Source organism: Denticeps clupeoides, chromosome 5, assembly GCF_900700375.1.
Source record: "Denticeps clupeoides chromosome 5, fDenClu1.1, whole genome shotgun sequence".
NCBI classification, from domain to species: domain Eukaryota; kingdom Metazoa; phylum Chordata; class Actinopteri; order Clupeiformes; family Denticipitidae; genus Denticeps; species Denticeps clupeoides.
This window is the reverse complement of record NC_041711.1, coordinates 26,645,498-26,672,249: the sequence shown is the minus strand read 5'-3', so window position 1 is coordinate 26,672,249 and position 26,752 is coordinate 26,645,498. Positions and strand designations below refer to the sequence as shown.

The window sequence follows — 26,752 nt, the reverse complement described above, 5'->3', positions numbered from 1 at the left end:
AATTTGTCCTCTGCATTTATCCCATCACCCTGAGTGAGCCATGACAGGCGCCCGGGGAGCAGTGTGTGGGGACGGTGCTTTGCTCAGTGGCACCTCAGTGGCACCTTGGCAGATCGGAATTCGAACCAGCAACCTTCTGATTACGGGGCCGCTTCCTTAACCACTAGGCCACCACTGCCCCTAATAAGTGGTGTATAAAACCTGCAGTTTGAGAAAACGTGTGACTCTCATTGCAGCAATCTAAAAGATCTCAAAGCCCCACCTCCAGCAGGTAAGATAATGTGGCCCAGGTGGCAGGAGAGAAGGACAGAAATTATTAGCATTTGCATGTCACATAGTGTCTAGGTTACAGGTCCCTCTGGAATACAAGAAGATATGATTCAACAAAACATCTCTGCACCCTGGACGCTAAACCGACGCTTTACACTACACCGAACTGGCGATTGACACAGAAGAAATAGAGAGTTTGACTGCAGAACACACCTTCATAATGAAGTATGATTGTACTTCAGGTATCGAAAAAAAAGTTATTCCAATGGGTCTTCAATCTTTCTGAGATAACCATGACCAGGATGTCTGAGAACATTCACAGATATGTATTTCAGGCAATATAAAATAGACGGTAAAAGAAAATAATTACTGTTAAAAACACCTCAATTTACAACTCAAAACACCACGTTAACACGTCGTTACTGTAATGACAATTTTATGAACACGTATTTTCATTCTTACATTTCATAATTACGGAAACGCAAGTTTGTCCCACGGCGCCCGCCGTCGCGGGAGAAATCGAACAGGAAGTTTAGTCACGCGTCACGGCAGCGTCTCGATCATTGAAGAATTACTGCTTAAAAAGTTAACCCCAAATTATGTTGCGAAAAAGAACCGACAACCAGAGCGCTGTTGGGCAGGCTAGGACGGAGCAAAAGAAGGTTGTTTCGTTATTTTTCCCCACATGCTTGGTGTTAAGCAGTGTCGGCTAGACGACTTTCTAACCATCCGTAATACACAGTTTACTGTATGCTAGTTACAGACATGCTTTATTATATATATATTTATTTTTATCTGCAGGAAATGACAGTAGTTATCTGTAACATTATTTAGATAACTTAACCTAATGGCAAGTATCAAGGGTGCTGTAAAGGATGGTGGTGTTCAAAGAGATAAACTCTAATTGTCTTTGATACTAACAGTGTTCTGTTTTCAGGCAGTGAACGGAAGTGCCTCAAAATGTGAATCCAAGAGCACTTGCTGGTCCGCATTGACGCTGTTAGGAAAGATCTTGCTGCTCATCATCATTGGTCCTCCTTTTCTGAATTACGCATCACTGCAGAGAGAAGGGCAGATGTTACTGCCAAAAGGTACCAATCATGGGTTCCTAGCGGGCAAGGAAACACACCCGTAACCGGAAGGTTGCCGGTTCGAATCCCGAACCACTGAGGTGCCGCTGAGCAAAGTACCGTCCCCGCACACTACTCCCTTGGCACCTTTCATGGCTGCCCACTGCTCCCTCAGTGGATGAGTTAAATGCTGATAGCTCATTTCACTGAGTGCACTGGGTGCTGTGCTTTGGTGTGTCACATTTTCATTTTACTTTCATGACCACAACCAGAATCTGAACATGACCATGGTGTTGAAATTAGGACCACTATATTTAAATGTTTTTCTTTTCCAGAGGGAAATTCTATAGATATTGGTTTAGGGCAAAACATGCTCATCACATGCAAAGGAAAGGGAAACCCAGTTGGTAAGATGTGTATTTTATTGTTTGCTCCAGTATTGATTAAAGTGTTTTTTTCCTTGTCAAGATTAATATCAGGGGATGCATTGCCTTTGCATCTGTTTTAGTTGTTCTCGATGCACCCACTGGGATGTCATCAGATATATGGTTCCATGTGCAAGAAACCCTTTCTGCTACAACCAAGGTGCGTTTGGTGCTCTAGGGCAGTGGTTCCCAACCTTTTTTCTTTGAAGCCCCCCTTGCTTGTGTCCAAGACAAGCCAGGACCCCCTAACCATATTTCCTTTCCACAAACATATAAAGTGATAAATTACAAAGTTGGAAACCAGGCTTTTATTGATGAATTTATTTAGCCAGACATGGCAAGATGGGAGATGTTTTAAAAAATATATTTGCATGCCCAAAATGGAGGCTTGCAATGAATGCAAAATGCTCCATCCAGAGAAATGAGGAACAAACTATCGATCAGATAGAACTGAATTATAAATTGAGGAGTGTCTGTGTTTTGTTGAACGTGGTAAGATTTCTTAGAGAGGATAATATGAGAGCAAATCCATAATGAAAATGGACTTAAACCTTTTCTTTCTGTCCTTCAGATCAACTAATACCATCTATGAAATAGGGATATAAATATGTGAAAATACATTTCAAACTACAGGTGATACACAGATAATATATGAATATATGAGGTTAAACTATTAATTTTAATTTTCATTTGTTAAAATACCTTATGGGAATATGCAGTCAGATATTTATTGATATGAATTAATTTCATGAATGTTGTCACCACTTGAATACTAAATTAAATCTTTTTTTACATTTGTACACATGGATGCAATTCAGTATGAGTCCATGAACCAGGGTGCTCACCCCAGCATAAGTTGTGGCTCCTCTATGAAAATACATTTAAACAACAGTTCTCAGAGGAACAGTTTGTGATTTCATTAATGTTCTCCTGTTGCTCGCTGTCCTGGTTGCCGAGGGCAGTGTGTTTCAGAGGCGCTGCTGTGTCATCTCTCATCACCTAGTGTGTAGCAGGGTAGATATTGGATCCGACAGTTGGCCTTGTGCGGTCCATGGGGCAATGGGGGAAGAGTAGAGGTGGACGGGGGAAAAACTTCATATTATATTGCTGATTATTTGGAAATCAGAAATCACCTATATTACACTAATTTACATTTTATGTATGTTGTTGCGTAATAGTAACTATGACAATAATTTGTCTTTTTAAAACAAAAAAATTATCATTTGTCATTATCAATTATCCAGAGCAGATTAGGTGAGAGTGTGTACATGTGCTGATTTTAATGAATACTTTCATTATTTTAAATTGATGCATTGAATTGAAGCCTCTTTGAGGCTTTGGAAAATATTGCAATAATTTTATCCCTTCATACAATACACAATTTTGTTAAGTCCCAGGCCGTGTTTGGGTGCACATGCTGTGGAGAGACTGGGGTGGCGTGAAGTCTGGATGGGTGGCGTCATGTTGCTGCAGAGTATGAGCGAAAGTAAACATGCATAAAGCTAGTTATATGTAATGTGACAGATTATCAACTGTCTGAAATTTCTCTGGTTTTGTCAGCTTCCTTGCATGCTGTCAAAGGCTTCATGGCAGGGAATTGTCTGCCCAGTAAAATTCCATATCTTTCAGTGAAGATTACCATTAATGTTAGTAATCTGAATAGCATTATCTTAAATATCCTCTATGGTTTTAGATTGCATTAGCTCAGTGGATGGTAGCATATGGACAGTATGAGAACTGGACTCAGTCCTGAATTTACACTTGGTGACTGGAACAGGGGGGTTAGTGCCAGGTTAGATTTGAGAGAGGACGTCAAGCCAACCTGAATTCTAAAGTTCGCATGCAACCAATATTAACATTGCTGAGTTGCCTGGCTGTTTCATGACCTCAAGTTAAAGGACCTTATTAGGCTTGTATACCACTAAGTGTCAGGGGCCGAGTGAACTCTTGTACAAGGCACATTGCTCAAAGGGTATCTTTATTTGGAGAGTCTGCATTATTAAGTCAGTGAATTACCTCAAAATTGTCAATAACCGCTCAACTCATGTTGTAAATGGGCCCTTTTATGAGAGATTCATGTCTTTTTAAATGTGTGTTTTTTAAACATGTAAATCTTTTTTTCAGGTGTGCACCTATGACAGAGTGGGACTGGGATTCAGCAAAAGGGTCTTGCAGAATGAAACTATTGGCATGGAGAAATTGTGGCAAATGTCCACCACGGGAAGGTCAGTAATTGTCAATTAACATTCCCAAACAGCTTAACACAGTTGAACCTTTCTGTGAAAACCTCAAAAACTTGAATATGGTGTCTGATCAGTTTTACTGACATAAAATTCTGTGTAATTCGATGAATTAATGCAAGGTGCTGAACCTCTTGAATCTGTTTTATTCCATCACTTCCAGTACCAAAGAGCTGGATAATGAGTACACTTCACAAGCCGTAGTTCTGATCAGACTAAAACAGTAGTGGTTTCCTGACAACATTTTTGGCAGTGAGCAAATTTCATTGTTATCGATGCGGCATGCTTCCTGGTTGCTATAACATAGAAAAATTCTGAAATTTCTGTTTGGTAGCTGTCAATCAAAAACTTTCCATTCTCATAGACAATGTGCAGCTCTGTAAGCGTACATGCTCAGGAGGCTTTAAACGCACCTACAATTTCAAAAGGCTTCGTCTGAATGAATGCCAAAGTAGCTTTTGAAAGGCAGTTTTGTTGTAAGGCTCTCAAAAGAAATTGCACATGAGCAGATCTTTTCACAAGCCATGCATTCACTCGCTCATGATAACCAAGGCCTCATGCTCAACACTGGCTAGTTAGGGCCTTTGTAAACCCTTATAGGACATGTCAGCGCTTATTCATCACCATTCAGCCGATCCATCAAAAGTGCCTCCATGTCAAAAAGTGCAGTTGAATGTTACATGTTAATTTTGCCTTTGTGAATTTTTACATAATCACATTGTTCATGGATCTTAAGCTGTGAATCTACGTCGTTATGCGTGTCCCACTTTGGCATAACGAATGTGCTTATTTGACAGGCTAATGGGGTATTGTGATCCAGGAGCTGAGAGACACTGGTTGCTGCCTTGTGTGCTGTTAGGGGAAGCTACACCACATAACCACTGTGCTGTTCAAAACCAAAGCACGCTCTTGAGGTTTTTTTTTTTTTTTTTTAATGGGCAGACAGTCCTGCCAGCAAAGTGAAGGTCAGACGGATGTCCAGTCTTTGCGATAATGAAATGCGGCCGATTGCAGACACTGCCAGCGCCAGCCACCCTTTTGGCTCGTGGACTGGTGATAAATGTCCACTTGCTCTCTCCCTCTAAGTCATATTGCTTCTTCTCTTGCATGTGGGCTTGCTCTCCTGTCTCTTTGAGGCATTACGGAGTGGGCACCTCTGTCTGGAACATGTGGGGTGGCCTACACAAATGTCTGACCGTTTACTTCCATTCAGTCAGCATCCCAGAATTCAATAAGTGCGATGAGCTGTCTGGTTTGATGACCTGCAGTAAAACATCTTTGTTTTGGTGCACTTTTTGATTTACTTGGTGCGTTAGAAATCAAAGCAGACGGCTGATGTCAATGCAGATTGGCTCAGTAATTCATGTGTGGGTGTTGCAGGGGGATGAAAGGAAGAAGTATTGTGCATTTATCAGGCCCATGCCCCCTGAACTCCTGAACCCTAGTGATCACCTGTTTTTTGTGTTGTTTCTATTGATTTAATTGATTACCTGTGTCCTCTTGTGTTTAAAGGCCTGTCTCAGGTCTTGTCTTCTCTCGCTATGTTGTCTATTTATGTCTGTCTACCTGTGTTGAATAGCCTTTGTGTTTTCAGTTTTAGGTATGCATAAAGTTGCACCTCCATCTCGATCTCGCTTGGCCAAGATAATGACATCTACTTTGTGACAAAAATGCATATTTAATACTGCTTCCCTTTGTGTAACTGATAACTGAGGGGTTGCATTAATCTCCTCCTTTCTTCAACTTCTCCCATTTGGGTTCGCCACTTGGAAACAGCACCAAGAAATGCACTGTCACTTGCACCCCAAATGGCTTGGTTGACTAGTCACAACAATATGGAGGGAAAATTTGTGCTATTGTTAAAACCCAGATTATTAAAAAAATTTCATTTAAAAGTGACTATGTCCCACACTCACTGTTTTTTAATTTGCTATGCTTGGCTCAGGATGTATGGAAGAAGGTTTGATTGCCATTAAGAGGTGACTCACCTCTTAATTGTTATTGAAGATACGTTCATTAGGGGCAGTGAAAGTGGTAAGTTGTCACATGTGACACACCACAGCACAGAGTGAAATGTGGTCTAGGCATTTAACCCATCCCCTGAGGGAACAGTGAACAACCATGAAAGGGGACTGGAGAGCAGTGTCTGGGGACAGTACTTTGCTCAGTGGCACTTTAGTGGGTCGGGATTTGAACTGGCAACCTTTCAATTACGGGTCTTTTTCCTTACCTGATAGTCCAACCATAGGCCAACCATTTACATTTAAGGCATTTTAATACAATCTTTTTATTCACTCTTGTTGTAGATTCTGTACATAAGTTAGACAATAAGGAGTTTACAGGTTAATCTAAATATTCTCTAAAGAGGAAGGTCTTGAGCTGCCGTTTGAAAATATTCAGTGACTGAGCTGTTCTGACCTCAAGGGCCAAGACGGAGAAGAGTCTAGATGAATGTCTTCCTTTTACCTTTAGCGATGGAGGGACCAGGCGAGTAGTACTGGAAGCTCGGAGTATACGAGGTGCAGTGCGAGGTGTAATAAGGGCTGTGAGGTAGAATGGTGCTACTCCATGTTTGGCTTTGTAGGCCAGCATCAGTATTTTGAATCTGATGCGTGCAGCTACTGGGACCAGTGGAGGGAACGTAGCAGAGGGGTGGTGTGGGAGAATTTGAGAAGGTTGAAGATCAGTTGTGCTGCTGCATTTTGTATGAGTTGTAGAGGTTTGATGGTACTTAGAGACCAGCTAGAAGAGAGTTACAGTAGTCCAGTCGTGAGATTACTAAGGACTGAACCAGTAGCTGGGTGGCCTGTGTTGACAGATAAGGGCGGATTCGTCTGATATTGTAGAGAAGGAATCTACATGAGCGGGAAAGGTTGCTGATGTGAGTCGAGAAGGAGAGTTGGTTGTCTATCGTTAGGTTGCGGCCTGTTGTAGAAGGAGAGAGCTGTGAGTTGTCCAGGTAAATAGCAAGATCCTGATGTGGTGAAGAATCTGCTGGAATTAATATTAGTTCAGTTTTGGTGGTATTGAGTTTGAGGTGATAGGACAAGCTGTATGTTCACATTAACATACAGCTTGTTTGAAAATTGCTGCTCTCCTCAAAATCCTGTGATACTTAAGTTTATTACTATTGGGGTGGTTTTCCAAAGTGAGCAGTATTTATTGTCTGTCTAATGAAATCCCTGCTTATAAGACAAAGGCTGACATGGCTTGAGGAGATGAGATCTGCCTACATTTATGCTTTGCAATATAGTTGTTTTTGGCAGCCTGTTTTAATTTTAGTCTAGTCTTTACATTAAGCTGTCATTTTAGTTTTTATTAGTCACGTCCAGACTCATTTTAGTCTAGTGAAGTTGCAATCGACTACAACTTTATTCAGAATTATCAGCATTTTAGTCATAATTAAAATGCTTAATTAAGGGCTGTCCATAACAAATTGGACAGCCCAATTTTTTGGGCAAGATTTTAGGTGGAGCTTCATTGCATTGCAGTAAATACCAAAAAATATGAACTTATAAAAATATGAAGCTTGTTGGAGCGCTGTTAAGTTTTGAAGACAAGTAAGAGTGACATTCCACCACCACCATTGCTCTGCTGCCGCCCCACGCCCCCTTTGATCCCCTGACAATGGACTGGATGGATGGGCCACAGGAATGGGGTGTTTCGTTAATAACGTTATTATTAGTATTGTTGTTGTTATTAATTGCTCATACTTTTCTTTCTTCAGTGGAAGAAAATATTTGATATATGACATAGACAATTCAATAAAATTATTTAGCCTTTTTGGAGAAAGACAGGGCTCTTTAGTCTCACGAATTGAGCATGAGACACATGCATTTCAAAAAGTTCACACACCACACATGGCATTTCTCATGCTTAGAAATTATTAACGTTTACTGCACTGAAATTCCTACAGCATGTGTTCAAACAAGTGCATCTCCGTTGGGTCCTAGAACCAATCAAAACAGCCAATCAAAAAAAAGAAAAAAAAGGTGGGCCTAGACAACAGCAGTATTGTATCCAGACTAAATTATTCTGCTACATGTAACGAAATCTGTAACGAGTTCACCTTTTACAGCCTGTTAACTGACAACACCCATTCAGAACAAGAAGTCTCTGTTATATTTCATTATCACAGGATGAGTGACATTTTCTCACAATATAATCATCTCTCCAAATATGCTAAATGATTTTATTAAATTGTCTCTGCCATGTATGAAATCCACAAGTCAAATCAATTAATAACAACAACACTAATAATAATTATTAATGAAACATCTTTCAAAGTTGCAATTTATTTTAGATAAAAGAATGTCTCAGACAAAGCTATTCCATTACTTATGAGTATTTCTGCACAATCAGTGAAATTTATTGCGATGGAAGGGGACGGCACACAAAATCTTGCCTTGGGCTCCAAATTTGTTAGGACCATGATATAATAATACGATTGAATGAGAGGAAAAAATGTCTTGACAACAAAAATTTAGAGACATTTTAGTATAGTTTTTTTCATGTTTTTATTCATCAACAATATTACGTGATATATTTTGTCTGGTCGTCTGGAAGGTTTCAAGAAGATATTTCATCAAATATTTGGTTGACAAGAACAACACTGCTCTGCAATTGTCCAACTAAACAGAAACATACAGATGGGGAAGATTAATGGGTGGTAGCAGCCTAGTGGTTAACACACTCGCCTATGAACCAGAAGACCCAGGTTCAAATCCCACTTACTACCATTTGTGATTGTAAGTCGCTCTGGATAAGGGCGTCTGATAAATGCTGTAAATGTAAGATTCCCAGTGATTCACAGCAAAATGTTTACTTTGAACCAGCGTCAGGAAACACCGTGGAGACATTAATACCCATTTCTCATTTTACTCTCATGTCATTTAATAGTGTAAATAAGCTAAAATTAATTTTATCTCATTCATTTTATAATCATTCAGCTCAAGGTTATGAGTGCTAACATTGTAACTCATTAAATATGCACACTGTGGCTCCTCCTTGTTTTGTAGTTGAAAAGTGTAATATCAATGCAAAACTTAATGCACAAAGTTTTAAATATAGCTTCATGGATTATGATTTTTTTATTTATTTGGCCGTCTAGGTCAGAAATTCAGAACATAGTTGTTATATTTAGCAGTAAGTTCTTAAATAGCTGTTGGTTCTAGGATGGTGGATGACCTCCACAGGCTGGTGAAGGCAGCAGACATTGCCACCCCTTTCATTCTTGTCGGCTCAGAGATTGGCTCTCTCAATGGGAGGTTCTACAGTCATGTCCATCACACGTGAGTATCCTCAAAGTGCTCATTCTTTCTTGCTTGTGTTAAACTTATCAGCATATGCTATGTGTTTGCACTAAGTGCATGTTTTTGGGATCAGGAGTACACTGATTAGTTCTGATTACCCTAATCGGAATGACATCGCAAAATCACACCTCTTGTGTAATGTATTTCACACTTCTAGTTTCTGCTAGAGTGTCTAACAGAAATGTCCACTATGCTCTATTCTGTAGTCTGTGTGTAGTCACTCACACACTCTCTTCCACTCTTTGCCTTCTCCCACACCCCGCAGACAAGTGTCTGATCTGGTGTTGATCGATCCCATCCCTGAGGATGTCTTTGAGGAGGAGCAGTGGCAGCAGTATTGGTGAGTCAACTCTATTGCAGAGGACACACACCAGGAGGCCGCTGGCATTTTTCACATCTTTGACTGGCCATCTATTAAAGAGCTGCCAGCTCTGTGACAGACAGGCAGTGGCATCATTAGCCGCAAACTAGTGAAGGTCAGCGCTGATCCAGCATCATTAGTGGTTCAAATTAACAGTAGCAACTGTCATTGATGAATGCATATTTTTCTACAGAACACTTTATATCAAGCTTCAGTCACAAGCTACCTTAAGACTTAATAATACACTGATGAGCAGCATTCATTCTTTCGCACTTTGTTCATTTGCCAACCCACATTAGTCACATGATTTTGACACTATCATTCTCAAAAAAAATCATTGAAGTCTATGTGACAATTACACAATGCAAGAAAGAAACACTTAATTAGAGGATACCATTATTAGTATAGAATTTTAGAAGGCTATCATTACTAGTGAAGAAATTTTACATGACAATACATCTTAAAGGGTGTAAAAAAAAAAAAAAAGATAATTCAGAATTACATTATAACCAAGATAACTTGCCTCATGTTTCCAAAATTTAAGATTTTAAAGTAGGAATGACAATCAAAGAAATTGTCAGAAAGCAGCCCCCACCCACCTTATACAATCAATGATTTGTTATGGACTTGTATTACAGGTTGAGTTGGCTGAGTGAGTGAGTGAGTGCTATAAAATGGACTAATTTGTACACGACTGAAAGTGGAGCCATGCCATTTATCTGGGATATGTGTCCAATTATCCTCTGATTAATAGGCATGCATTCCAGCAGGCTCTAAGTACAGCAGGCTCTAAATGCAATCCAATTATCCAGAGAAGAGAAATACATATGGGGGAAATTAACTTACAAGTTATACCTGCCAGAACAGCAGATTTTATTACTAAGCATCTATAATTTCTCAGATGTTCTGGTTCCTGTTTTGGATTGTAGGTAATGCGCAGTAATGTATTTTGTAATGTAAGTCATTGTTGCTGAAAATATGAAGTGGCTAGCAGGGTTATGAGTAGGGCAGCACAGTATAAATGGAATATAAATTCGCCCAATGGAAAGATTTTGAATATACTGCTCCTTTCCGATCCTCGCTAAAATGACAGCATGACTTGCAGCACGAGCCATTAGTTTTGGGCACACAGCAGGGTTTCCATGGATCTTTATTAAAAAAAAGTCATAAATTTGAGTTTGTGCACTTCTGGGATTACTAAACTTGTCAGTACCCAATCTGTTCCATGCATGCGTGCACATGCACACCTCAAAAGGTACACAGCCTATAAGGCACAGCAAATTATCATGCAGCCTTCTTACAGATTTACAGGACTTCAGTTATGCAAGTGAAACTTTAAAATGTAAGCAGTACTTACAGTTTAAAGTCATTAATAAACTAAGTGAAAGACAGTTTATTGTTTCTTTCTCTGCACCAATTTATTTGATATTTACCTAAAATAATGACCATGTAGTTATCCATGTAAACAATGATATGAAAATAATCAAACTGTGGGATTTCTTTTGACCTTGAGTGGTAACCAACAATGCATTTCAGACCAAAGTTTTGCAGTTATTATCACGTAAAAATAAATGTTATGTGTGGATAACATGGAAACGTGTTGTCTGCTGTAAAGTTGGTTGGTCAAAACTCATAATAACCAATCGGGCAGCAACAAATGTTGCCTTTTCAAAAACAGTTACATTTAAATTTACGTATTAAATTATATACCACAAAATATACCAGTTACCTTCCATGGTTAAATTTATATTGCTTGTTCCTTTAAATTTATAATCCTAGTTGTGAGTACGGTGAATTGATTTTGTTATATCTTGTTACAAGCTAAAGTTGAGTACTCCCAAGGGCAGAAGCATTCAGCTGATGTTAGAGAAACCAAGACACAAAGTTGTTATGGTGCTGGTTTATTATTTATTATTTATGTAATTAGCCAGAATTATCAACAGTTTCCACTCCTCTCTTTTAGCATCACATTTTGTAGGTAGGAGATAAGTGCCATTCAAGGGGGGGATAGCCACAGATGCGCACCTGAGGAGGCGCTGTTGCAGCTCGATCAGTTCCCTCTGAGAGCTCCAGGATTTGCACATCAAAAGGCATGCTCATTACGTCTGACTCACTCTCAAATTACTTCTGTTACAAAATGAATGGCTCCCTGCTCCTGAGAGCCTGCCCCACAGATGGAGGGAAATCCTTCTACCCCCCTGGAGCCTCTTCAAACGCCTATTTCTCCCTGAGCCCACTGCAAGATGATGGCTGGCCAATATCACTGGTTAAGATCAGGGTCAGGGATCCAGCAAGGGGTGGGTGATGCACTGCTCAAAATAAAGAGAATACAAAAATAAGACATCCTAGATCTGAATGAATGAACTATTCTTATGAAATACTTTGTTCTTTACATAGTTGAATGTGCTGACAACAAAATCATGCAAAAATGTAAATCAAAGTTATGCATCCGGAATCACACTCGAAATTAAGGCAGAAAAACACACTACAAGCTGATCCAACTTATAATGTCAAGATGATGCTCAGTAGTGTGTGTGTCCTCCACGTACCTATATGACCTCCCTACAATGGGGCAGTGGTGGCCTAGCGGTTAAGGAAGCAGCCCCGTAATCAGAAGGTTGCCGGTTCGAATCCTGATCCGCCAAGGTGCCACTGAGCAAAGCACCGTCCCCACACACTGCTCCCCGGGCGCCTGTCATGGCTGCCCACTGCTCACTCAGGGTGATGGGTTAAATGCAGAGGACAAATTTCACTGTGTGCACCGTGTGCTGTGCTGCTGCGTATCACATGTGACAATCACTTCACTTTCTTTCAATGCCTGGCGGATGATCCTGAGGGATCTTGTCCCAGACCTGGACTAAATCGAGATATGATATCCCAGATGTGCTCAATTGGTCTGGGGAACCGGTGGGCCAGTCCATAGCATCAATGCCTTCGTCTTGCAGGAACCTCCAGCCACATGAGGTTAAGCATTGTCTTGCATTAGGAGGAACCCAGGGCCAACTGCACCAGCATATTGTCTCACAAGGGGTCTGAGGATCTCATCTCAGTACCTAATGGCAGTCAGGCTACTTCTGGTGAGCAAATGGAGGGCCCTCCAAAGAAATGCCACCCCACACCATTACTGACCCACTGCAGAACTGGTCATACTGGAGGATGTTGCAGGCAGGTGAACATTCTCCATGGCTTCTCCAGATGTGCTCAGTATGCTTTCATCAGTGAAGAGCACAGGGCACCAGTGGCAAATTTGCCAATCTTGGCATTCTCTGGCAAATGCCAAACATGCTGCACGGTGTTGGGCTGCAAGCACAATCCCCACCTGTTGACATCAGGCCCTCATACCACCCTCATGGAGTCTGTTTCTCACCGTTTGAGTGCACATTTGTTGCCTGCTGGAAGTCATTTTGCAGGGCTCTGGCAATGCTCCTCTGGTTTCTCCTTGAACAAAGCAGAGGTAGCGTGTCCTGCTGCTGAGTTTTTGCCCTCCTATAGCCTCCTCCACAAATTTGTATTAGCACCTAAAACATACCAAGAAAGTACAACTTTCTTAAAATATACCCCATCATTGGCAAATAAGATTTGCAATGATTTAAAAATTTTGTAATTAGTAATTTTATGTGAGATTTTGATAGGTAAGCAAGTGCCATTTATCTTATTGCAATTGCATATCTCAGTATTGAACTGTGTTATCGCAATATGACGTTTTCCCAAAATGTGCAGCTCTAAAATAAGAAACTGAAAAATTAGTCTGGTAACATTCTGGTAAAAAAAATAACAGACATTTGTAAGGAAAAGGAATATATCAAATAATAATATATAACTTAAGATAAAATACAATTAATAATGTATTTTCAAAAAGCGTATGCGGAGAAACTGTGGCCCTTGGACAGATATAGTTGATGACAGGGTCAAATGAAGGGTCTTAAATTTGATTAAAGTGGCCTTAAAAAGGTATTAAGTCTTACATTTGGCTTCCTTACACCTACAGATACCCTGACATGTTTTGCAATTATATTTGTTAAAGAAAAATGAATCTGTCCATGTTCATGTCCTTTAGTCAATGGCTACTAATCAATTCCTAGTTTCCTTTAAAGTACTATAATTGCCACCTACTGACCTTTCTTGGTATGGATGTAGTATCTCAATAGGTGGGGAGGTAAGTGACCTAGTTAAAAGCAGGGATGGATTACTGAACAGGCCCAGGGTCTCAAGGACTGGGGGCTCTGCACACAGATGCTACTGTAAATATAGGCTTCTAGTGGGTTTATTCATCTGGTTCATTTGTTGTTGTTCATTTAATTCCACAAAATTCAAGAGACTAATTTAAAACATTTTCCCACAGGGGAGCATATCTATGGACCCCACTACACAATAATGATGTTCAGGGTTATAAACAAGCTTTTTATATATCTGGGCCCAGGGGCCATCAAGTTATGCGTTAAAAGTCTGTTGCATACATAGCATCCCCACTCCTGCTCACCTCCCAGGCATGGACAGAAAGTTCATGCTTAAGGATTTTTTTCATTATCATGCATGAAAGTTGCAATTTCCCAGTTTAAATGAAGAGTTTGCCCTGTTAAACATTGGTTTAAAGTTAAAGCATTTATGACATTAAACTTTGGTTGAATTCAATATATTCATGTAATAAAGGGCTAAATTTAGCAAGAACAAAAATATCCCTCAGTATGTAAAAAGCTGTAATTTGTGGTGAAAGTGAAGTGATTGTCATTGTGTCACACTGCAGAACAGCACACAGTGCACACGGAAATGTGTCCTCTTCTTTTAACCTGTTTTAACCCTCAGTGAGCAGTGGGCAGCCCGGGGAACAGTGTGTGGGGACGGTACTTTGCTCGGTGCCCACAACCCACAACCTGCTTCCTTACCCTACAGTGTTTCACTTAAGTGGACATCAACACTGGATAGTAGCATATCAATATTTTATTGCCAAATGGTGAGATGTGTATTTTACAGGGAAAGCAATTCATTGAAATACCATAATACACTATAATTCCTTGTATGTTTGGTATGTGCATGTATGAGTGTGTGTCTGTGTATGTTTATTTGTGTGTGTGTATGTCCCGTGTATGTGTGTAACAGAAATGATCTGCCCGAGGGTAAGACATCAATTGAAAATAATAGAAACCAGCCCAGCAGGGAATACCTCATTTTAATAGATTTGTCCTTGTAGTTTATAGAGTCCTGATTGATTTAGCACAGGGGCGGACATTCATTTTGCTGTAAACGACAGAACATATTTATCTTTAGGATGTATGGCTAAGTGAATTGCACTAGCGAGGGTGAATCTCCTCTGTTCTCTGCCATGGAGCCAAATACAATTTTTTTTTAGATGTGTATATATATATTTTTATTCAGAATATTGCTCATCAACTGAACTAGAAGTTCTTGAAACCATTCTGAAGTGATTGTTCTGTATTGTTACTGTGAACCAGCGTTCATCCTGACATCCTGTTGCTGTTGTTTACAGACTGTGCGATTCTGCTGTTATTAGGAGAAGCAGGATCTGAGCCCAAAGCACACAAGCAGCACAATTCAGTACAACAGCATGGTTGAAATTAAATCTAGAGAAAAGATGTGTAAAGTTAAAAGCCGAGGATGGCAGACTGAGGAAGGCATGGGCGACTGAATGACTGGTTCCTGGACAGCAGGCCTGCGTCAGTCATCTTTAGGCAAACCTAGCAGCATTTCTGGCGGTGTGGTGACACCTTCCTTCTATGGCCTAAACTTACATGTGATACATGTCTGATTGTTAGGGCGCTTTCACACCTTAGTTTGTTTGCTTTGGTCCGAATCAGTCGGTGTGTTTTGGACCTCTTGGTTCACAGGGAAAAATCCAATCGAACCAAAAGACTTCGCTTCTCACTGCTGATTGTTCAGATGTATCACCGTGGGAACAACAAAAGTAAAAACAGCAAGTAGATCTGCTGTTGTCGACTGGAGAGATTGGAGCGACATGATGGAAGTAAATTTACGTGGGTTGACAGTTTCCCTGGCTTTTTATGTCTTGAAAACAGTATGCTGATGCACTGGAGTCGCTGAAATAGAATAACAAGACAACACTGGAGGTGGCATGCATTAATCATACGAAACTGCGAAAGTATGAAAATGACATTCAAATGTACCCATAATTCACTAATCTCAACCATTAAACTTTTGCCAAATCAATTGTGCGGTCAACTATCCACTGTTGCGACCCCTAACGGGATAATCTGAAGGAGGAGGTAGAAGAAGAAGAGAGACAAAGTTCCGTTGTGCTTCATCTGAGGTGACCTGAATCCTCTGTGATTGTCACGTAATCAGAGGACATTTGTCCTGGACATCTTACTATCAGTGACGTTGTTTGGTTGGTTTATTGTTTTGACATAAATGGTTGCAGACACACAGAACACAGGACGCACGGCTGCTCGGTAGCCGGTGAGGATGCCTGGCTGAGGGGATGAAGGAGAGATTGATGACTGCGGAAGGACCGTAGACTTACAACAGCGTCACACAGACACCGTACTGACAGGATTGTGTGTGCGTTTGCATGTTCAGAAGACAGAGAAAGAGGATGGAATATTAAGAAACACAATTTTGGCGTTTATTTGTATTGAACCTCGGTAAGTTAGACGTCTGGGTTTGTGTCTGCGTTCATTAAACTTCGTCCGAAGATGAACAAGTTGATCTGTACGTGTAGGCTTTTTTTTTTAATGCCTCCTTTTACATGTGCAGCGAATTCACACAGGAGGCCCCTAGAGACAGGAGAGGGAATCAGGCCTGGCAATTAATAGTAATTAGCAGCAGCAGCGTGACTCCTGCCGCCAGTCTCTGCTAATGAAGCGAAGGTGCACAGGCCCCTGTGTATTTACCTCTCTCTGATCCCCGCCATCGATTTGTGCTGGGGAAGAGAGAGCAAGAGAGGTAGAGGGAAGATCTGTGTTCTTTCCTTTTTAGCTGATTGTTCTGTTGCCAGTGGAACTGTACTGGCCCCTAGTGGCCATATAGTGAACCGCTCTGTCCTTCACCTGCTTGCATTCATTTCTGCACATTGAGCTGTAAAACAGCATACTTTCAAAATATTGCAGTATTTGCCAGAAATAGATAAGATAATATTGCGATATTTAACTGAAACAATGCAAGTAGTCACAGAGCCACTGGCTGTTTAAGATTTTTTTCCCCAGACGTGTCCTTCATGCTGTTCTGCTGCACTTTTCTCCATCTCAGTACTCATTGGCTGGTTCAGTCCATGGCTCTGGGCTGGTAGGTGAGCCTCGCGGAAGTGGCACTGACAGCAGCTGCCTCTGCTTATGCCCCCAGCGCCACACGCTCATTCTAATGAGCTCTTATCGGCCCGAGAGGCTCCCGCATTCCGACAGAGGATTGAGCGGCGCTCCGAACAAAAGTAACAGAGCGGCCATTCAGCCTTCACTAATCCAGATGGGAAAGTCAAACTGCAGAAAGTCCACAGCCCCAAACTCATTTCATCACTTCTATTCACAGATATATACAGCAAGAGAGGGAGACGGGAAGAAAGATTTGCAAGGTGTTATTATAATTAAGGTGTTATTGTTATTATTTTCATTATTATATTCTATTTTTCTTACCTCTTCGTGCTATCCCTGTGCCTTGCGTTATCAGTTTAATTCATCCTGCCAATCTTGGCTGTCTTTCCTACTCTAAATTTCTTCTGACACGCATGCCTTCCTGCGCATAATCCTTTCCCTCTGGGCAGAATTAAAAATGGAGAAAAGGAGAGGAGAATGGGACAGGTGGCTGGAGGGGGAAGGAAAAAAAGATGAAATAAATGTCAATGCTACAGGATTTGACTAGAATCAGACTTGGTGGGGCTATTTTTTTTTTTTTTTTTTTTTTTTTTTTGAAGGGGGAGGGGGAAATGGGAATGCTGACAGATGAAAAGGTGTCAGGGAAGAGCAGTCTCCAAAGAAAGGGGAGAAAATTGGGGCGACGAAATGACTTTGGGAGGGAGCAGTGAGGAGGGAAGGTGAGTGTCATGAAAACGTCAGTCTGCTAATGTTTGATTTGAGTTTTTTTTATTAATACGTACCACTGGAGGAAATGCCTTGACCTATCAGCGTGACAGGAGCTCACTGCTTCCAGCACTGATTCTTGACCTAACTTAGTTAACGTTTCACTAAAACTTTTGAGATCACATGGTCAAACTGGGGGGTGGGTTGTCCAGAGCTTTCAATCGAAATTGTGTAATTGCAGTATTGATGCACCATAATCATCCAGCATCACCCATAATCTCACAGCAATCAACACAGATCAATATAATTTAAAATAGAAAGATGAAAGGGATGTTGTGTGTGTTTTTTTTTTGGGGTGGAGGGTCTTATGACTGTGAGCTGGATACTTATTTTTAATGAAATTATCTTTCTTTTTTTTTGTTATACTTTATTAATCCAGAAGGAAATAGCTTTTCTGCTTTTAACCGTCACCCTTGGTGAGCAGTGGGCAGCCACGACAGGCGCCCGGGGAGGTGGGACAGCAACCTTCTGATTACGAGGCTGCCTTAACTGCTGGGCCACCACTGCCCATTGTTTTAAAGCTGCTTCCATTTATCAAATGCTGACCTGACTTGATAGGATGACCTGGAATGAAACTGACTTTCTTTGCGATTCTGGATTTCTCCTGAGTCTTACAGAAGTTTATTTAAAAATTATTACGCATTATTACTGTGGCTAATTTTTTGTACTTGGTGCCTGATACATGCCACCCCACAGCAGGTGCCATTGTAATGAGATTATCAGTGTTATTCATCTCATGCTGTCGTGTAGACAACGTGTGATTTTGTAGGCCTCTCTTGGTTCTCCAGGCACATGTGAATTGTCTTCACCAAAGATGTGCTGCTGTTTGTAGGTACACTCAACTGGTGCCCTCCCTGCAGATGATGCATTTCTCTTCAGCCACTGGCCTGAGCAGGTTTCTCATCATCCTTGGCCTGATGAAGCCCATCATCCACGGAGAGAAGGTGTCAGAGGATCTCCTTCAGCGCCAGGTGAGCAAGGTTTCTCTAGAATTTAACGTAACGTTGTATGGTCAGTCCATTTAAATTGCATTATAATACATTACATGATATCAGATTTGTATCATGTGATATATTTATTCGGCTGAACTGTGACACAGCTTTGCAGTGTCAGCAGAGTTTGAATACTTGAACCATATTGTTTCCTCCCACCACCCGAAAGCCTGCAGACTAGGTGGATTGTAACTCTTAATTGGCCACAGGTTTGAGTGAGGATAATAATAATCTGCTTGGATTATTATTATTATATTAAATATGTAATAATAGCAACAAAGTCTTTTCATCATATTCCCATTACTGTAATAAAGGCACATCACACTGTGACAGTGACGCACTTCATTCGAACCCGGCTGCATTTCACAGGCTTCAGAGCTCAGCAGGAGCCCAGTGACAAAACTGTGACCACGTCACGAAGCGGCAATTACGAAACTTGTTCATTGCGTTTTCCACATTTATTTGTACTGCAGCTCAGTACCTATGCTTGCTCCGCCCACCTCTCACGATGGCACACATTCTTGGTTCCAGATCAAGTTTTGTGGTGATCATGTGGTACCAGCACAAGTGCAGCCTGTAAACTGTAAATTAAAGAGTAAACAGGAAATTAAATGCTCTGCTTTATGTGTTTAACTAAATGCTTCTAAACGCTTTGGAGCTTCTGGCGCTCAGTGACATCACCAGTGATCACACATTATGCAGAACAGGGAACATTATGCAGAAAATGTTTTCTCTGTTGGCCACATGGTGGTGCTGTTGTGTGGATTTTGGGATTAGAGTAATGAGAGGCAGGTGAGAGATGCTTTCAGAGGATGATTTGGGAGAACGTTTAAAGCAGCATGTCAGTCCCTTGCTCAGCAGCTGCCTTGGACAGATGTTGGGCCACATGAAACCTACAGTGTGTGTGCGCGTGTTTAAATAACTTCTCAAACGGTTCTCAGGTTGAGACTCAAATGCACTTGCCTGTGGTCAGATAAGTGTCCATTTTTCACTTGAAGTTCCACTCAATTTCATGCAACTTACCGGCCAGCTCAGAATATGCAAATCATTGATTTGAATTTTGTATAGCACTTTAGCCTCTCAAAGGGGTGCAGATTCCCATTTGCCTCACTAAAATCAAGTATTGACCTTCGTAATGGAAGGATTGATTGAAGTTAAATTATTTTTTGATGATTTTGGGGTTGGCTTCAAAATAATTAATTCACACAGACACCTGGGGTACTGTGGGAAGGAGCTGTGTACCAGCGAAACTTTCTTTTTCCCTTCAGACCCGGTGTCAGAGGCGCTAGCCATCTGAAGTGGAGCATGATTGCAATTACAAAACTTGCCCATGCTCTGCTAATAATGAGTAACATTTTAAAATTGGCATCCTCGTATAAAAGAGGCAGCCCATCAACTGTAGTGTGACGCCAGCGAGTCGAATGGGAGGGTGCATTAAATCAATTACGCACGCTGGCTCGGGCCAGGAGCCGCCGAGGCGTTGTTCTCAAATCAAATACCATCAGCAGCCGGGTAAAGGTAAAAGAGCGGCAGCCATTTGGAATTGGGCCTTTGAGCGTGAGAGGGTGCAAAAGCAATCAAATGGCCGCTAATGGCTACAAGAGCCTTTTATATAGATGAGAGGGGCTCCTGTCGACATTTTAATTTGACTGCTCCGTTGCCGTCGATGGGGGATTGTTCCTGCTAAGTGTGGCCGCGCCCTTTTTTTAATTGACTTCGTTGTTAACAAGACTCCGTCAAGTGCCTTCGTTTTTTTTGGGATGGTTGCGCGGAGGATGCGGGACCACGTGAGCTCGACATGACAAGCCAGTCCATGTAGAAAATGTTGCGAGCTGATGCTGTGTGGGTGCCAAATATTGTATATGTTTTTTTTTGTTTTTTCTTTACTAGAAAACTTGTGTAAGACTTTTTTTTTAAGAACCTGATTGTAAGATTTTTAGATATTTTAGGAAAAAATATGTATTTGGGCCAATACGGTATTATATGGGGAAATGGACGTCATGAGTTTGCGCAAAGAAAATAAGGGTCTGAAACTAAACAAACGTCACAAGGTCATGCTTTGTGGTTTGAGCTCCTGGACTCGCGCTATCAGTTTTACATACTCAGCATTCATCTTGTGCAGGTAATCATCGCTGTGGAGGCCTTATCCTTTGCTCTCAGATTTCCGCTATCATGTACACACTAGCTGATGCTCTGAAACGAATTGTTCTGCTGAAATTAAACGCAAGGTCATTTTTAATGGCTTCCCTCCATTAGAAATACCTCCTGAGTAACCCTGCCCACCAGAGCAGTGTAGTGGACGAGCATTTCTTCCTCAACGAAAGTGCATCTCAAGTCAGGTGAGAATTTTGATGATGTGTACAGACTGTCCACTAACTAAGCAGTCTTCTGCGCTGTTGGCGAACAACATTTTCATAATTGCAGCTTAAATGACCGAGAGCCAGACTTCAGGCGAATACGAGTTTCGGTTTGGTACTCATGAATGCATTATTCTTTAAGGGAGATCTCCAGGTTTAAACCGCTGTCCAGCAAAACCTCAGTGACCGTGATCACCGGCGACTCGTACGATGAGCAGCTCCCTGCACATCTCAACCAGGTCAGTCAGTCATCTAAACGAATCGCACTTTTCCCACGCTTAACCTCCCTTTAACCCATTTGCCTGTGATCTGCCCCTCTGGTCTCGATCAGGTGATAGCGCGGCACCAGGCCCAGTTTCTGGAGCAGTCGTACCCCCAGGCGGAACGCGTTTACATCCACGGGGCCGACCGGAGGATGATCTATAAAAAGGCGTCCGCACTGTGTGAACATTTATGGAAGCTGGTGTCACAAAGGCAGTCCAGACAACAGAGCCAGTGAGGCACAGCACGAATGCTGCCACTCTTCTGTGAACGGACAACAATGCGGTTTGTTTGCAGCTGCAATGTACATTCAAGATGCATTTCTGCTCAGGGATGTTCTGTGAGAAATGTCTGTAAATGCACAGTTTTTTTTATGGCCTTGCAATTCTGTGAACTGTAAATTCGAGAGGTTTTGTATGTTGGTGTTTAATTGACAGTGTTGCCTTTTTGTTGACTGTGTATTAATTGTTTTTAATTAAAAAGACATCTTCATTTTGTAGAAACAATGAAAGATGACAAAAACCACACCAGCTCATCCTGAGGATTGAAGTTTAATTTGACACCACATCAAAATAAAAATTTCCAACATATCTGGAATTTAATTCCATCCATATACATGCATAGCAACAATGTTTTTTTAAGAAATATTTTTTCTCCCATAATAAGGACATTGGAATGATCATATTACAGTACTATTCCCCGGCGTCCCTCCCATTCGTTTTATTTGTCAACAACAATAAATTCACTTGTAAAATTTCCATTTTTTCCCCCTTTCATGGGTAACAAACAATATCTGCCAAGTCCCCCATTTATAATACTGCTTCAGTAATGTTCCCACATTTACAAAGTATTGCGTTGAGAGCAAATTTTAAAAAGGGAGACCAAAGTGTATCAGCAAACAGAAATACAAGTACTATACAAGAATGCTGCCATCCTCATTAAAACATCTACTTCTGAGTTGAAGAAAAAGAGACAGGGACAAACAGCTACATACAAATGCAAAGCCATGTGTATATGCCAAAACATGAAATGCAGAATGCCTGTATCCCCCGAAACTGCATTTTAAGGCCGAGAAGTCATGAATATCAAGCTGCAAATGACATTTAGGCATATACAAAAAAAAAACATTACAGCAAATAAGAGTACACAAGTGCTTCAGTAGCTATTTTGTGTCTAAAACGCATTTTTCATTTTTGTATACTGTCGTCTATTGTCTTGTTGAACCTACATTACAGTGTAAACAATATGTGTGCTACACAAGAATGACTATACAATTACATTACAAACAACTCTGTTATAAATTTTCCTTTTTAATTTAAATTAAGAGCACTACCCCTATTAATACTGATTGTAAAATAAATAAACGTGAAAGTGGCACCAATTTTACATTTTGTTCTTTTCTTGTTTTTTTTTTGTTTTTTTTGTTTTTTTTCCTCTTACCAATGGTTTTGCATTAAGTCTTAAAATGACGACTGAAGAAGCTTCTTTTGATTGTCCACAAGCAGCATATAAAACTGCATGATGCACTATTCCAGACACGACAGTTTACCCAAAAAAAGAGGAGGGTGGAGAAGGAGAGGGGCGGAGGGGACAGCAGGCCTTCACTTCACATGCTCGGCGGCATGTGACGAACAGTAAAACTTCTTGTGAGTGATAAAGTTTGACAGGTTATTGAACTGGATGTCACAGAGGCGGCAGTACTTGCCATTGCCTGTGTTCTGGGCCGACCCATTGACGCCCTTGTTGATGAGCAGTGCGCCCTCCTCGGTGGGGGATTTGGCCGTGGGCGAGGCATTCTCATTGGGGTCAGGGGGGTTTTCAGAGCCCCACGAGGGGGATGTATGGCCATCGGGCGCCGATGGGTTAAGGGACTGGTTCTCCTGCTGGGGTGCAGTGGGAGGCGGACGCTCCTCTGGCTTGTGCCCGCCGTTGACGATCACCATCCCCCTGTTTTTAGGAAGCAGGGGCAGGGGCTCTTTGCCGGGATGAGGGCAGCCGTTGGCGGTCGGTGGGTCTTTGCTTGCTTCGTTGGTTGACCCGTTGGTGCTCTGCTCCTGCTCACTGGCCTCGCCCTGCATTACCATTCCACCACTGATGTAATCGCTGGCCTTTATCCCGAAATATGGTGATATTTGCTCGGGACCCTTGGCCTTCTTTATGGCACCCGGATAAAGGCAGTGGGGCAGAAACATACTCTTGCTCTCCTCTTTGGATGGCATGAGCTGAGCCTCGCTAAATGCCTTTAGTCCAGGCACCGGTACTAGGTGTTGCGGGTACATGCTGCCATTTTGCACAACCAGCTTGCCATTGCCAATTTTCTCACCTTTCACTGGGCTTTTCTCATAGACCTCTTCAGGATTATTGCCTTCGCTCTTCACTTCGGGGAACAGGGATGGTTCAAGCTTGCTGATTTCGCCATGCTGGGCGGCCGTCACGGGACAAAAGTTCTGTTTATGGGCCAAGTAGTTCTCCACTTTGTTAAAACTGATCTTGCAAACTGTACATTCATGATAGTCCAGAAGTCTTTTGGGAGAGTTGCCTGCCTTGTCAGACAGTGGAGAACACTTTTTGCTGAGATCAATAGGGGCATCAAGCTCTTGGGTGTCAATAGTGTTGCATTTGGGCGCAAGGATGGACTTGTTGATCGTGAGGGAGGCTTCCAAGTGTTTGGGGACCATCCCGGGAAAGATGTCACAGCGGGGATGGAAGCAGTCGGCCAGACTCTCCACTGCCTCCTGGGAAGTGCAAGGGTTGCCCAGAGGAGGGACTCCCAGGAAGCCCGCTTGCGGTCCCAGTGGAGGCCTCTGCTCCTGGTCAGGGAGGCACATCTCATACATCTTCCTGCGCTTGCGGGTCCTCATGGTCCTCTGCATAGCAGGCACCTTGTTGGCGGACATGCGCTTCATGGGTGGGTCATGGCGTGTGGCACAGTAGTACTGCTTGTGTACCATGTAAGTCTCATGGCGGCTGAAGGTGATGTTGCAGGCCTCGCAGGTGGTTTTGTTTGGGTCATTGTCACTCTCTACCAGACCCGTGCTGGGGCTTTTGACCTCCACCTGTTTTCCGTTCAGGCGTTCTTCCCCGCCGTTTGGCGTAGGGCCTTTTTTAACCTGGGCAGCGAGGTCTTTATCAGGCCCTTTGCCCCCTGCATTGATCATGTCCAACATTGAAGAATTCAGACAGGCTGGTGGCATGAGATGACTATCTGCTTCTGAAATGTGGCACCCTGGAAGCATGCCCACCGATCCGTGCCCACTGTTGGGGCTCACAGAGTCCTGCACTTTGTCCGAAAGGCTTGAGAAGTCGGGCGACTTTGTCATGTGCTGCCAGCGGCTGTTGCAGTAGTGCTTTTTGTGGACCAAGTAGTTGTCAAGATTGTTAAAAGTGATATTGCATTCGAAACACGTGGCCCCTTTTGGCATGAGAGGGCTGTAGATGACTGGCGGGTAGCTGTTCCCTCCGTGGCGAAGGCGCCGATGCACCAACTCGGACATTTTGGCCAGAATCTCCGATGCTTGCGGGACTACAGAGATGTCCTGTGAAAATGCGAACTGAGAAAGAAATGGGCCCATGGGGAACGTAGGACCCATGCTGTGCTGCACAGGGGAGGAGGCCAGCCGCGGGCTGGACGGCTCCGATTTGATGCGGGTGTACGAGAAACTGGCCTTGCTCACGGGGTGACCCTCCGGCTTCTGCAGGGACAGCGCTGGTTTCTTCTCTGGCCGCTCCAGCTCACCGTCAGGGCTGCCGTCTTTGCCAGGCGCTCCTTTGGGGCTCTGGAGGACCAAGTCCTTCCTGCCCGCAACCTCCGCCCGGCCCTGCTGCAGGCTCTCCTCACCGGTCCGGGGGGAATGCTCGCTGTCGCTCTCCCTGTGAAGCTTTCCCGAGTGCTCATGTAAGTCCTGATGCTGCAAGAGTTCCCTGTGGTTCTGGAAGCTGATATGGCAGTGATTGCATCTGAAGGCCGCCTGTGACAGGTGAGAGAGGATGTGGTGCTGGAATGTGAGGAGCGAATCCGCTGTGTAGTTACAGATTGTGCATTTCAAGCTGGTGCCAGGGGGGAGAGTCTCTTCCATTTTGACACCTGTGAGGAAGATAAAAGGCGTGTTTCAGATCTATGCTGCTCCCACTCTCCCCTAATGTTAAGCACGGCAGCCATCGGGGCCTGTGCTTTATGCACGGCTTATCCTTAGCCCCCCACCGCAGGTTTTAGACAAAAAATACATGATAAAATTTCAGTTCAAAGGGCCGAAAGTGAAACCAGTACATTGCATCTGCACTATACAGGAAATTAAGCAGTTTTTGCACCAGGTTTAGTCCAGATTTGTGCTCCTGGTTCCTAGAACTTCAGTAGAATTTCTGTACATTTTCTGATAGACCTGATAAGCGTAACTACTTACCACTGTGTGTGCTCAAGTGCATCTCGAGGCCTCTGGGCCCAGAGAAGCTTTTGTTGCATTGTGGGAAGGGACAGATGCTGGGCGTCTGGTGGTGGTTCGGTTCACTCTCGTCCGTCACGCTCTCCGGCTCCCTCTGCCGCCCACTGCAGTAGTACATCAGGTGGGCCTGAAGGTTCCGCTCGCTTCGGTACCAGATTCCACATGCCTTGCAGGGGAAGATATCCTCTGTGGAAGGAAGGATGAGGATGAAAAAGTAGATTTTAATGTCATAAAATGGCAGTGATGATTGGGGGAGGTTTATGACCTTACCTCAAGGGCAAACAAAACATTAGACCATCTGCCTGTAGCAGACCTCCTGTCGAGCTGATCCTCAGATAGCCCACATTAAGTCAATAAACAGCGTATTTGTGCATGGCTTTATTTTTTAATTAGTGTCGTGGCCTGTTCGCGCTGTGTTTTCAACGTATTCACAACAGAGGGTCAGCTTTTCTCGTCCTTTCTCAGTGGTTAATCCGTGAATCCTTGACCCACCCATCTCTAGCTTGGCTGGCGGACCGTACTGTGTAGAATCTGAGAGTGTGTACACTTTTACACCGCGGCTGCTGTATTTATAACTGTATTATTACACCGCGGCTGCTTGTTGTATAATATTGGAAGGATAATACCTGATCTACTCGCGCAATGAGCCGACGTTAACGGGAGCCATTTAAAGTGGGAGGGATAATTCTCCCCTGTTAATGAACATGGACACTCACTGTTGACGATGGCGGTGGGGAGTATGGAGGCCATGGCTGCCTGCTGTGGCAGGAGCTGAATGGTGTCCAGCAGTCGTGCCGGGTACATCCCCTCGCTCAGAGACATGTGGTTGACTGCCTGCAGCCGAGAGTCGAAGTCCACAGCGAACGCCACCAGCTCCTCTCCTTCCATCATGTTCTTGGTGGTGGTGCACCACAGCTGACCACCTGCACGTGAAAAAAACAGCAGGACGCAGAGTCAGTTTCCCCGTCCAAGGCGGTGCC

The 26,752-nt window shown here is 42.7% G+C and overlaps 2 protein-coding genes across 5 annotated transcripts in view; one reads left to right on the top strand and one right to left on the bottom strand.

The window, feature by feature from the left end:
* Positions 1–786: 786 nt before the first annotated feature.
* On the top strand, positions 787–22,719 carry LOC114789748 (uncharacterized). Of its 3 annotated transcripts, XM_028979086.1 has the most exons (11): positions 787–932; positions 1,208–1,361; positions 1,676–1,747; positions 1,849–1,925; positions 3,890–3,990; positions 9,180–9,296; positions 9,583–9,657; positions 18,556–18,694; positions 20,972–21,054; positions 21,215–21,311; positions 21,404–22,719. In XM_028979086.1, exons 1-11 carry the CDS (start codon positions 870–872, stop codon positions 21,569–21,571), a joined length of 1,146 nt encoding a protein of 381 aa, XP_028834919.1. In that variant the 5' UTR covers positions 787–869; the 3' UTR covers positions 21,572–22,719. The 3 variants fall into 3 exon arrangements, with proteins under 3 accessions (XP_028834919.1, XP_028834921.1, XP_028834920.1); XM_028979088.1 differs by lacking the exon at positions 787–932 and having other exon boundaries at positions 1,219–1,441; XM_028979087.1 differs by lacking the exon at positions 787–932 and having other exon boundaries at positions 1,219–1,572.
* The window catches only part of zfpm2a (zinc finger protein, FOG family member 2a), a 104,332-nt gene continuing 99,451 nt past the window's right edge, over positions 21,872–26,752 (bottom strand). For both annotated transcript variants that reach the window (XM_028979084.1, XM_028979085.1), the window contains exons 6-8: positions 26,489–26,695; positions 25,734–25,958; positions 21,872–25,417 (exon numbers count right to left, since the gene is read on the bottom strand). In XM_028979084.1, the coding sequence (XP_028834917.1) occupies positions 22,935–25,417; positions 25,734–25,958; positions 26,489–26,695 (2,915 nt within the window). In that variant the 3' untranslated portion in view covers positions 21,872–22,934. The remainder of the gene's footprint in view (positions 25,418–25,733; positions 25,959–26,488; positions 26,696–26,752) is intronic.